The 13,868-nt window shown below is 42.9% G+C and overlaps 1 protein-coding gene across 1 annotated transcript; it reads right to left on the reverse strand.

Annotated features, from left to right (window-relative positions):
- Window positions 1–953: 953 nt before the first annotated feature.
- si:ch211-225h24.2 (uncharacterized protein LOC564539 homolog) lies at window positions 954–13,181 on the reverse strand. Its single transcript, XM_063015785.1, has 4 exons — window positions 13,039–13,181; window positions 4,931–4,978; window positions 2,491–2,603; window positions 954–1,397 (listed from the first exon to the last, which is right to left on the reverse strand). Exons 1-4 carry the CDS (start codon window positions 13,126–13,128, stop codon window positions 977–979), a joined length of 672 nt encoding a protein of 223 aa, XP_062871855.1. The 5' UTR covers window positions 13,129–13,181; the 3' UTR covers window positions 954–976.
- Window positions 13,182–13,868: the final 687 nt, after the last annotated feature.

The following is a 13,868-nucleotide window of genomic DNA, read 5'->3' on the forward strand; positions in this document are numbered from 1 at the left end:
CCAGTGTGATTGGGGACTAGTGTGACTGGGGTCTAGTGTGACTGGGGACCAGTGTGATTGGGGACCAGTGTGACTGTCAGATGAAAAGATGAAGCGTTGGATAATGCGGTAGTTCAGTGGTCAAGGTAATCGGAAGGTTGCTGGTTCAAGCCTCACCACCACCACCAAGATTGCTTAAAATTGTATTCAATAATAACTGGAAGTCGCTTCGGATAAAAGCGTCTGCATAAATGCTGAAAAAATGTAAATGAAAATGGATAAAATGTGATGATCCGACTCTCCTCGATTAGGAGAATTGGGAATTGGAAATGACTAAATTGGCATTTAAGTGGGATGGGGGTCTAGGAGGAAAATATCCTTTAGAAAACTGTTCCAATCATTCAGTCACAGAAAACAAACAGTTACAGAAATGACCGAGATCCCAAAACTGTGCAATATATTACCAAAAGTATGTGGACGCCAAACAATTCCTTCAATTAGCTGGACAATCCCCTCAACCTCACCCTGTAAAAATAAAGCTGGGTGTCTACATACTTTTGGCTGTATTGTGTGTATTGTAACATCCTACTTTATTAATGATAAGGCACAGTAGCAGCCCCTGTCTGTGACTGTAGGAACTGCAGGAAGCGTCGGGGCTGACCAGACTTCTGGTCGAACGATCGTAGAATTAAGGCTAACAGCATTTCATTCATTAGCTTAAGGACTAATCTGTTTGGTCCAACGTTAGCAGGCAGTGCCCCGTTCCAAAAGACAGTAGGTACAGTGTAGTGAAGTCTCTCAGTGTTTAACAGTCAATCGTTTCATCTTCATTAATCGCTAAATAAAATTAGCTTTAAAAGCGACGGCGGACGTGTCGCGCGTTCCTAGACTTTGGAGTCGTCCAGTGAGCGCCGCACCATCCCGTTCATCTCCACCTGCTAGCCGTGTGCATGCTAACCAATCAGAACAAGAAGTGACTACATAGGTTTACTGTTTCTCACTTAAGCCCCTCCCACGCGCTTTCCGATTGGCTGCCGGGGCTGCGGCGCCTCACGGCGGCCAATTTGTCCCTGGCCCGGGCCGCCCACTGCGCGGGTCCTGCCGCCTGGGGCTCGCTCAGACTGGCGTAGCGTGAAGAGTCGTCCTCCGAGCTCATGCCCGTCCAGGACGGTAAGGTCAGGGAGCCGGGCAGAGACAGCGAGAGGCCGGTGGACAGCGGAGACGAGTCGCTTCTCTTCCCCTCGCCGTCGCTCTTCTTCACCTCCGCGTCCTCGGTCAGCTGCGGCGGCTCCCAGCCCTCCATGCGGTCCATCTTGCGGCTGGGCGTGATCTGGCGCATGGTCATGGTGATGCTGTCCCACAGGCAGTGAACCCGATCCTTCTCCGCGTGCACCTTCACCTTTTCCTCCTTAGCACCCCTGCGAGGGAGAAAACGATTCAATCTGTAGCACAAATTCCCACAGACACACTTCAAAGTCTGTTGTTCTAGCTGAAAAGATCACATTTAGCTCACTGTATTAGTACAACAAGCTCATGCTCAGGTGTCCAAATACTTTTGGCCATATATCATATAAGTGTATTTACAACAATTCGGTTTTTATCCTGGTTTCACCAGGAAACTATGGACAGGGTGCGAATCCATCGTAGGGCTTCGATCACCCCCATACAGACACAGTCAGCAGTGTCCGTTTAGATAGACAGACAAACAGGCAGACAGAACAGATAGACATATAGATAGACAGACAGACATACATACAGATAGACAGACAGATAAATAGACAGATAAATAGATAGACAGACAGACAGATAGATATACAGACAGACAGACAGCGAAATAGATAGGCAGATAAAGACAGGCAGATAGACAGACAGAGACACAAAGAGACAGACAGGCAGCTAGACAGACAGACCGACAGATAGACCGACAGACAGAGACACATAGAAAGAGACAGATAGACAGACAGACATACAGCTAGACAGACAGACCGACAGACAGACCGACAGACCGACAGACAGACAGACAGACAGAAAGCTAAATAGATAGACAGATAAATAGACAGGCAATCAGACAGATACATAAATAGACAGAAAGACAGACAGCAAAATAGACAGATAGACAGACAGACACAAAGAGACAGACAGACAGGCAGATAGATAGATAGATAGATAGATAGATAGATAGATAGATAGATAGATAGACAGACTGACAGACACTGAGTATAATAGTAATAATATACGACTATATAATAATAATAATAATAATAATAACAATAATAATATAGATAATATAGATTATAACTGATATATACATGTAGGTGTAAGTATAAGAATGAGTTTAGACGCCCGGCTGGCCGATAGCACAGCTGAGATCCATCATTACCATGTGAGAAACCACAGCCAGACTACAGGAGACCAGCAGGGTCAGGATCGGTCAGGATCGGTCAGGATCCAGTACAGAGTGATAAATCGTGCTCTAAACCTAAACGTACTGACGTGTTTTTACACTCGTACCCTTTCCTCTGAGAAACGGCGACTCCCGTGAGCAGGAAGTGCTCGTCGTCCTGTGAGGGAAGCTTCTTGTCTCCGCGCTCCTTCTTGGCTTTGACCTTCTTGGTTTTTCTGTCCTGTGGGAAACGACAGAGTTGTACAACTTTGTTTACTCGATATAAAACGTTCACATAAATCAGAGAGCCTGTATCAACTGTATAAACAGTTCACAGGAGAACATTACGCTCACTGGGTCAGCTCTACTGGGAAATATTCCTATCATTTATCATATTAATAATCATAATAATAATAATAATCATAATAATCATAATAATTATCATAATAATAATAATAAGTTAGTTATTTATTTATATTATGGTTATATAATATTTGATTGTTACTATGCACTATAATAATTCTCATTATATCAAGTATATTATTATTTGTATTATTAACTTTTCTATAATTATAATTATTATAATTAACTACATTATTATTTTTGTTATTATTCAATTATTATTATTATGAAATACTGTATTTTCTTATTATTACTGTTATTATTCTTTAATTATAATTATTATTAACTATATTAGTAGTATTATTAATGCTATTATTATATAATTATAATAATATTTAACTACATTATTATTATTATTATTAACTATATTAGTTATTATTTTTTACTATTATTATTATAAACTATATTATTTTTTTAACTATATTATTATTATTAATAACTATATTATTATTATATTATTATTATTAACTATATTACTTAGATTATTATGAACTATATTATTTATATTATTATTAACTATATTATTTATATTATTATTATTAACTATATTATTTATATTATAGCTGTTATTATTTAAATGTATATCCTTGATAAATACTGTTTATTTAATTTCATTTTCATCAAACGCTTTATGCTGGTCAGGGTTGCAGACCGGATGCCAGTCCATGTCAGGGCTTCAACACCCCCCAGTCCCTCCAATTCCCAAATAAGGGGTGCTTGGCTGGCGTGCACATTCTTTCAGACACCCTCCTGGTTAATCCCATTAGAAGTTTGGGGATTTGAAATAGCAGTTAAGGGCTTTAACCAGCAAACTTCTGATCAACAGTCCAGTTCCTAATTAGTCTGACATCAATTTCCCTCATTTATTTACTTAAAACATAATAGTTTTAGTTTATATTTACACGCATTAAGCTTAGTGTGTCAAGTTACAGTTTCTAAATACAAACACAGCAAGACACCAGTCTGTTCACACCGTATTTCTGAGCAAATCTAAACTCACAGTTTAAATTAAGGTGCCCTTAAACTCAGTATGTACACAATCGTGTGTGTGTGTGTGTGTGTGTGTGTGTGTGTGTGTGTGTGTGTGTGTGTGTGTGTTGTAGGGTGCTTGGCTGGCGTGCACATTCCTTCAGACACCCTCCTGGTTAAGCCCATCAGAAATTTGGGGGATTTTAAATACCAGGTGGGATTTACAGCTTATTGGAGTAAAAGCTTCAGCACGCTGTTCCTCTTTACTACAAAAAATCCACAGCTCACCATACAGCACAGGGTAACTGGATATATCTAAATTGGGATCATGCAAAACAAATCAGTTTATCCATTTTACTTTTCATCTCCAGATCGAGTCGTATCCCATTACCCTCCGAGACGTGTGCAGTAGCCAACCGCTTCTTTTTACCTGCATGAGACGGGTTTACACAGAGATCAGTATCGCGTACGGAGAGTCACGCACTGCTCTCCATTGTTCACCGTGACCAGCCAGCAGAGGGCACAAGTGCTGCTGTAATTAGGAATCCCCACATGTATTCCCACAGTCATACTTCAAGGTCTGTATTTGTATAACCAGCTCATGGTCAGGTGTCCAAATACTTTTGGCCAGTTAGCGTACGAGTTATCCTGGCCAAGGTCGCAGCGAGTCCAGTTTCACCAGGAAACTATGGACAGGGCGCTAATCCAACGCAGGACTTCGACCACCCCCATACACACATGTGTAGATGGATAGTTGGATGGATGGATGGATGTGCAGTAGCCAAGCACTTCTTTTCATCTGCACGAGGAGGGTTCACACAGAGATCAGTATCGCGTACAGAGAGTCACGCACTGCTCTCCATTATTCGACCAGCCAGCAGAGGGCGCAAGTGCTGCAATAATTAAGACGCTCCCACCCTCAGACACAGCCCGATCGTGTCTGTGTAGGCGCCCGGATGGCCGCTAGCACAGCTGAGATTCGAACTTAGAAGCTCGAGATGTTTTGATCGTCTATGTTTGTAAAAAATAAAAACTAGAACAAGTAAAACGTCAAGCTTTTCAGTAGCCCAGTAGGAACATGTTGTCTGGGAGAACGTGTAACTATTGTTCTGTGTGTGTGTGTGTGTGTGTGTGTGTGTGTGTGTGTGTGTGTGTGTGTGTGTGTGTGTGTGTGTGTGTGTGTGTGTGTGTGTGTACCTTGGTCGCGGGGCCCGGCACTTCCTCTGTTCCTGCCGATTCTTTATCCTGAAAGGCAGAAGCGGGTGAAAAACACAATAAGGAAACACACACACACACACACACACACACACACACACAGATGCTAAGAGGGTTAAATATTTTTAGCCGGGTAACAAACAAAGCCGCGCGGTGTTAAGGAGGGGTCCGTCAACACCGCCGATCGCTCGGTGCCAGACTTCGGCGAGCTATTTCAGACGCACTACAGTGAACAGATGATTTGTTTCCCTGGACGCTGTGCAGAGGAAACTGGTACAATGAGACTCCATTAACAATGAAGCTGCAATCTGAAGCTGCACTGCAACAGATCCAGTGACCTATAACCTGCTGAGCTCTGGGATCGATACTGGCCACTCCGATTAGCGGCTTCCTGAACGCAGTTTGGCTGCTCGGCTGATATCCTGTCTCCTATGCAATAATGCTGACCAGTAGGAGGACAGAGGTGGCTCAGACCTGGATTATGAACCCAACTGTTCCATGTTTGTTTGTTTATTAGGATTTTCCACTTACCATATAGAAGCACTTTGTAGCTCTACAATTACTGACTGTAGTACATCTGTTTCTCTGCATGCTTTGTTACCCCCTTTCACCCTGTTCTTCAATGGTCAGGACCCCCACAGGACCACCACAGAGCAGGTATTATTTAGGTGGTGGATGATTCTCAGCACTGCAGTGACACTGACATGGTGGTGGTGTGTTAGTGTGTGTTGTGCTGGTATGAGTGGATCAGACACAGCAGCGCTGCTGGAGTTTATAAATACCGTGTCCACTCACTGTCCACTCTATTAGACACTCCTACCTAGTCGGTCCACCTTGTAGATGTAAAGTCAGAGACGATCGCTCATTTATTGCTGCAGTCGGTCATCTTCTAGACCTTCATCAGTGGTCACAGGACGCTGCCCACGGGGCACTGTCGGCTGGATATTTTTGGTTGGTGGACTATTCTCACTCCAGCAGCGCTGCTGTGTCTGATCGACTCATATTAGCACAACACACACTAACACACCAGCACCATGTCAGTGTTACTGCAGTGCTGAGAATGATCCACCACCTAAATAATACCTGCTCTGTGGTGGTCCTGTGGGGGTCCTGACCATTGAGGAACAACATGAAAGGGGGTAACAAAGCATGCAGAGAAAAAGATGTACTACAGTCAGTAATTGTAGAACTACAAAGTGCTTCTATATGGTAAGTGGAGCTGATAAAAAGGACAGTGAGTGTAGAAACAGAGAGAGAGAGAGAGAGAGAGGTACATAGTTCTCTTCTGACTCTCCCACTCTGTTTGGAGGAGGAAGATGGTAGCAGGATGCAGTGCAGATAAAAATATTTGGATCACTCCCTGAAGAAAAGCACACTCCCTCCCTCCCTCCCTCCCTCCCTCCCTCCCAGCTCCGTTTACTCACTATCAAGGCAGCAGACGAGGGTAAAATATGAGATGCTTAAAATGTTTGAAATATTTTACCCTCTGAACTTCGAAACGCTTAATCATGGTGGTACAACTGTGTACGTGTGACGGGCAGTTTCCTGCCATTATTGTGCCTACACATGCTCTTACTAAAATAAAGATCATTAACGTTAATAAAATAGTACCTTAAAATATGCTTTACTGGATGCTGCTCCGTTAGCTCAGTATGAGGGTAAGATTATGACCACTGTGCCTGGTAAAGGGAATTAAAGGCGAAACCCTTGATCTGATCTTCTGGCCTTGTAAGTCAGATCTCACTGAAAAGTTGAAATGCCTCCAATAGTTAGAACCCTTTGCAGCAGATTGCTTAATAAACACACGGGCTTCATACCAATTTTAACACCTGTTTTACTTCTTTAAATCATCAGGGAGTGGTAAAATGCATAAATCATACAGACACGGGTCAAGAATTGTAAGAACTTATCTGAGTGACTGTGGTGTCAGATGGGCTGGATTGAATGTCTTTAGATTTCCACATTTACACAGAATCATAGGAAACAACTAATGCCTGGTTCACACTACACGACTCTTGTCCTGATTTTCGCTCGGCGACTGGTCGACGCTAGATTTGCCGGCTCGGGAGAAACTCGGCGTTCGCTCGGCGATCGAAACTCGGCTCTCCATCGCTATGTGTGATCTGTTCAACGACTCGATCCGAGCGGCTCACCGAGACTGAAGAAATATATCTAGCTTGTCAAATATCTGGATCCGAGTCGGCCGACTGCCAATGAGTGCAATGTCGAACAGCCAATGAGAACGCAAGATACGGTGTGAGGGGAAACGCAGGGGAGGAGAGTTAAAAGGTGAAACGGGTATAATAAAGTTTATATCAGAATACATCAGCACACACACACGTTTTACAGTATTTCTGACCTGATCGTTCTCTACAAAACATCAAATCAACACTGCATTGCAAAAAAAATATTTATTAACTTCCAACTCACTACAGAACAGTCCCTGCTGGTCGTGTTGCCAAATCCACTCAGATTCATTTATTTTTTCTACTTCATTTTACACTGCACATCAGCGCACAAACTTTGATCGCTCGCTACTTGTTGACGTGTATTTTTGGACGTGGTATCATTAAACCCCTCGTCACTTCTCGCGTTTGTTTTCATGACAGAATGTAGTTTGGGAGACCAGAGAAGCTCGCCTGTGATTCCAGTTGGTGATTGATGGTGAAGTGTGAGACCCCCTATCACCGATCAGCCGTGTAGTGTGAAATACACACCGACCTGAAAGACTCCCGATTACAAGAGATCCAGTCGTGTAGTGTGAACTGTACAGCGACCTGACCACTTGGAAAGTCGTGTAGTGTGAACTTGGCATAAAATTGGCGAGAGGAAACATCACAGGAGAATGGCCAGGCTGGTTCAATTTGCCAAACAGTTTGCAGTAACTCAATTTAAACCCCTTACAACTGTGGTAAACCAACAAGAAGCCCATCAGAATGCACAACAAACATTTAGCTTTAGAATTGCAAAGAACCGTCAGCTGGTTCTCGGACACTTGTGCAAACACAACAACCCAAAAAACTAAACTCCTCCAAACAGCCTATTAACAACATGACAATTAAGCGAATTCACTCCCTAACAGCAAGAACAGGCAATTTAAAGATGTAAAAGTGCTTCCAGCTCAATTTCCACTGTCCAAAAAGTCAATAAAATGGTAAAGGGAAAAGTTCTGAGCTAAAACTGCTCCTATACTGGCCAAAAATGAGAAGCAAAACTCTTATATAATGGCAAAGAACCTACAAGAGGGTTTAGAAGAAGTGCTGCACCATTCTGCTGGGAAAAGTCATTAGAAATTAACCTTACTCATAACCCCATGACAAATTCTAAGGTCTATGTTGGACAGAGTCGAAGAAAAAATGAGCAGCATTTGAGGACAAAAACACTCTTGTCGGCTGTTAAGCGTGTGGGTGGCTCTCTTACGGTTGTGTCTCAGCCGCTGGCACAGGAAACACCACACAGGTAAATAAAAGATTCCAGTAAATACTAGCAAATTCTCTATCAAATATGAACACAGTCAGTCAGGGCATTCTTGTGTGGCCATGAATTTTCCCATGGTCCACTAGTTCAACAGCCCTCTACAGAGTCCACATACTTCTGCTAAGACTCTACAAAGTCCCTGCAGATTCTACAGAGATGCCACCTTCCTATTTATCCAGGGTTGGGAAGCAGCACTAAGGGCGCGTAATGGCTCATTTAAGGTTCACACACAGGGCATTGCCATGCACTTTCTGTATTTGTGAGCCCGGCCCAGGATTCGAACCCCTGGAACTGTTACCAGCATCGTGGCTCAGAGTCAGACCACACCAGCTCACACGTGCTTAAATGTGTGCATTTCTGTAGACCCTTGAAGAAAAGTGTGTGTGTGTACTATCAATAAGTAGTTTAAGCTAAACTCTAAACAAACGTCTGGTGCTGTACAAGGCCTGTCGTGAATAAAAGTGCGTTCAGGACACCGGCGTGCACTTTCGATTAATGCATCTAAAAAGAGCTGACTGAATCATCTGACTGCATCAAAGCACGACGTTACTGCTGCACTGTCCACTACACAGGCTGCTGCCCTCTTTAAATATGTATAAAGCTCTACACTCGGTCAGGACTGAACGATCTGTCCATGATATCAAACATTATCTGAAGAGTTTTAAGTGGGGGGGATGAGCAGAACCTTAAACCGGTCACTAAATCCATTGTTAGGAGTCACTTAAAGGAGTCAGAGTCACAACCAAAGCCAGAGATTTGGCCAGACACAATTAGTCTAGTCTGACATCAAAATGCAAAATATGGTGGTGGTAGCATCATGCAATAGATACTGTATATACTTTGGCAGTAGGGATTGGCAATCTGGTCCGGATTAAAGGCTCATAATACAGAGGTCTTGGGTAAAAAGCTTCCTTTGGCAGAAATGTTTTTCAGGCTCAGTGTTTAAGGTACTGGACCCAGTTGCCACTGTTAGGCCCTTGACTCTAATTTGATCCATTAGTATACAGTCCTAATTTTAGGTATCTGCTAAATGCTGTAAATGTAAATAAAGCAACACTGGAGTAACTTGTAATGAAGTTTCTCCAGTTTGTTACCCCAGTAAACGTTTGTGGTGAGACCTGGCAGCAGACGTTCACGCCGCACGTTCACTCTCCCTTGCAGATGTGTGTCTGCTTTGTGTCACAGCTGCATCTCGGACATTCAGTACATGTTTACAGAGGAGACGCTGCTAGCAAACACGAAGACGAATCTCCTCCATAACCTGCCTGAATGGGACTGATCCCCAACACTGCGGGGTTCTACCACCCCACTGATGAACCAGGTCAAGTTCAAAACCAAGTGCAGCTGGAAAACTGGAGATTATAAATAAACTATAAAGACGGAGAACGAGCCGACCCCCTTCTCTGTACTCTCGCAGTGATGCTAAGACATTTGGATGCATTAGGATGCCTGAGTATAACTCCCCTAAATGGCTGGCAGGCACAGATGACGGCTGTGGTGGCTTAGTGGTAAAAAAACTTGACCAATACATTTCAGCATTTAGCAGTTGTGACCAAATACAATCCAAGCAATTACTGACAGAAGCCCCAACACCAATGTTTCACCCATCAGCTGCTCAGCAGTCCAAGGCTTTGGTGTCAGATTTTCATTTTATTTCATTTTCATGTTTTTGCCACCTTTATCCTGGTCAGTATCACGGTGGATACTGGGCGCAATGCAGTGTCCATATAGCAGAGATGGGGACTCGCACACACAGCGACTTCAGACTCGACTCGGACTCGACTCGTGACTCGCAAAAAATGACTCGTGGACAACAAAAGTCAGCAACATTAGTTACGTGTGACAATTATATATATATATGATCCGACATCATTCTAATTGTGTCATTTTCTGCTCTCTAATAATAATAATAATAATAATAACGCTCCGGCCGTCTTAACCCGCAACGCACGCAATGGCTAAGTGTTCCAGCCAGCTTCCGGCGAAGTGATGAAGCGTCGCTCCCTACTTAAAATGGTGGAATACCCTACGTAGTGCACTTCACAGTAACAGATAATGTGAATGGAACGCTCCTACAGAATTGGCGCTAATGATTGTAAGAACCGCTTTCTGAACCAATCAGACCTTCTGATTGTAATTGTTAGTAAGAAATGCTGTAATTTGAATGTATTTAGTTTGCAGCGTCACACAGATGACGCGGTAATGAAACGCTTGATCGGCTTTCTAACGAGTTCATGTTTTAGTTCACAACCGGCAAAAGTTTGGAGGTTTTTAATTATAAGCACATTTACAAAATAACGGATTCTATTCCTAATGGGACACACGGTTATAAATTTAATAGCATCTGGAAGAACAGAAGCTAAGGTAAGCAGCGGTTATGGATTTTTTGCGTTTTTGTGTGTTTGGGATTTTGGCCGCTGTGCCGTGATTTGCAATGAAAACAAAACGTATCAGTTTAAGCTTTTAACTGGAACCTAGGAAAGTAAAGGCACAAAGTAAAACAGCTAAATACACTCGCTAATCTGTTGTTGTTTTTTATCTGAACTTACAGATTATTTGTTTATTTCTACGCTACATTTCCAATATATGTTTTGTGTAGATTATATTGACTCGTGACTCGACTCTGACTCGTATTTTGTGACTTGTGAACATCTCTGCCATATAATGTTTATATCTTTATCTTTTAATTAATGGTAGCTTGTTGAATATTAAGGCAACTGGTCGTCCACTTGCTCATCACACTGGACTCTTTGTTCATTAGAGGTCGGAAAATCTGTAGGAACCAGAACTCACAGAGCCATTTAAAATCCTCTGGCCTACACGGTGCAATATAAACTAATTTGTGGTACATAATTGGACCTTAAGGATTACTGGTACTATTCGAGACTACGTTAATGCTGACACTGTTTGATTCTTGGGGAATAAATACTAGTTTTAAGGAGAGCACAAGTAAAGCTTCATAGTTATTTCAAGTTGTGTCAACAATTAATGATTCATCTACTTTGGTACAGAACAGCTCAGAGCGATTAAACCTATTAAACATGAATGGCCCAGTGTACACATGTTCCAGTCCTACAGTACAAAAACACCCAGTGCATCCCATTTAAGTCTGCACTAGTCTACCCTTAATTCTCAGAAATAGGTACACAAGTGGTCTCCATCTTACAGCCTGTGGCCCAACGCTACAGTTCTTAAGGTTCTGGATGTTACTACAGTTCTCAAAAATACAGTTACAGACTTTAATACTTACAGGGTGATCAGAAGTTGTTTTGGTATTTATTTATTTATTTAAAATATAAAATGTAATGTTATGTAATTGTGTTTCACATCGATTCATTGTCTGTTTTACCACCGCTGTATCCTGGTCAGGGTCGCGGTGGGTCTGATTCATTGGGCGAAAGATAGGAAACACCCCAGACAGGTCGCCAGTCCATCACAATGTACACACAGACACACATTTACTCATTAACATTCACACTTGTGGGAGGAAGGAAATTCGCACGAACACAGGAAGAACATGCAAACTCTACAAAGAAAAGACCGTCCGGCCTTGGAATGGAACCCATCCCCTTTTAGCTGTGAGGCAACAGCGCTACCCACTGCACTCAGAACTCGGTCAGTAGTCAAGCTGGCTTTATGGCACCATGGGTTTTGAAGATACTCCTCAAGAAAGTTCCTATTTTTCCATTGCTTACGTTATCATGAACCTCGACAAGCTTCGAGGTGCCAACTTTGGAGCATGAACCTATGCAGATGAGAATCTATGCCGGTGTAAAGCTGGCGTCACTGTGGACAGAGGCACCTAGTTTCCAGTTGCATTTGAACATTCTGAGCATTTGTGTGGTGACCGTTTGGGTCATCTTCTCAGCCCTGGTAAAAAGACCACTGTTCCAGGTACTTTTTAATGGGTGCAGTCCAAACCCATCCTGGTTTGAAGGGCACAGACAAGTCACTAGATGTAGTCAGCCAATCATGATCAGTATCAAGGACATAGTAGGCTAGTTAGATGACATTATTTTTGTGGGCACAGAGAAGTCACCAGCTATTCAAACGTGGAATTAAACTGTCACAGCTGAACTTTAATAATAAAGGGAATTGCTGTATGTACAATTGCGACAAAATAGATTCAGAAGAGTCACTAAAAGGACCATCCGGTAGTAGGGATTGTCAATCTGGTCAGGATTAAAGGCTCATAATCCCACATAGACTATGACTAGCTAGTCAATAATAATGACAAGGGAATATAGATTCAAAATAGATTCAGAAACATATATATACATTTATATATAACGAACAGAATATTTATTTATGTATTTTTTAAAAGTGCTATGCTAACCAGTAAGCATACAACTGGCTCTGAAGTACCGGCGTTGCCAGGGGGCGTGGCCACGTCGACAACGATAGCAACATAGCAAACCGCCGATTAACAATTTGGACTAAAGTGTGCGGGTTTAATGTTCGAATTAAGCCGGTTTTAAACGCGAAACGTTGAAATAAATCGTAAAACTGAGTAAAATCGGGTGTAAAGAGAACAATGCAGCGGCGGGTATCCCGTTACATTCATCAAACGATGAGAAATCGGGCTTTTGTTTCATTCCGCCTGAGACGCTCACCTTGTCTGCGCGCTCCCGACGCCAGGGCGCGTCCTCCTCCTCGGACGCGTCTTCATCCACCAAAACTTCGCTTTTGCTCCTCTTAAACATGATCCCGCTACAAGCAGGAGTTAAATACTGGTTTAAAAAGGACCGAATTAAGATTACCCTCCGCACTGATGTAGGCAGTTAGACCGAGATGTCAGAATTCAGCGAGGCACCGGGTTAAATCCACATTCCGTGAAATAGAACAAAGCTCTCTATCCCCGGAGGTCGGGAGTGGTGATGTCGGACAGTGCAGTGCGCACACAAACACACGCTCTTTATCCAGCCTGTCCCGTCGTCTCACGCCTCCCCTCGGTCTGATCCGAGTGGATTGGATCACCTGAATCCCCCCACACACACCCGCTCCTCCTACCATCGCTCCCCCGTCTAGATCAGATGGTCCGTTATGCGCACTAACTAGTGCACTTGCACCGCCATCACTAGTGCACTAGTACAAGTGACCCACATTTTGTCCATGGTTTTAACCACAACCCAGGCAACACAAACGATGCATCAAAACGAAATATCCTTCATTAATAAAAATTATAGGAATCTGGTCCCACTGTGGTTTACAAGGTGTAACGTAAAGCTTCCACAAGCTCTTTGTTTGTTTGTTTATTAGGATTTTAACGTCACGTTTTACACTTTCGGTTACATTCATGACAGGAACTAGTAGTTACTCATTACACAAGATTCATCAGTTCACACGAGGTTATATCGAACACAGTCATGGACAATTTAGTATCTCCAATTCACCTCACTTTCACGTCTTTGGACTGTGGACGGAAACCGGAGCACCCGGAGGA

The sequence above is a fragment of the Trichomycterus rosablanca genome, chromosome 19 (genome assembly GCF_030014385.1).
Source record: "Trichomycterus rosablanca isolate fTriRos1 chromosome 19, fTriRos1.hap1, whole genome shotgun sequence".
NCBI lineage: Eukaryota > Metazoa > Chordata > Actinopteri > Siluriformes > Trichomycteridae > Trichomycterus > Trichomycterus rosablanca.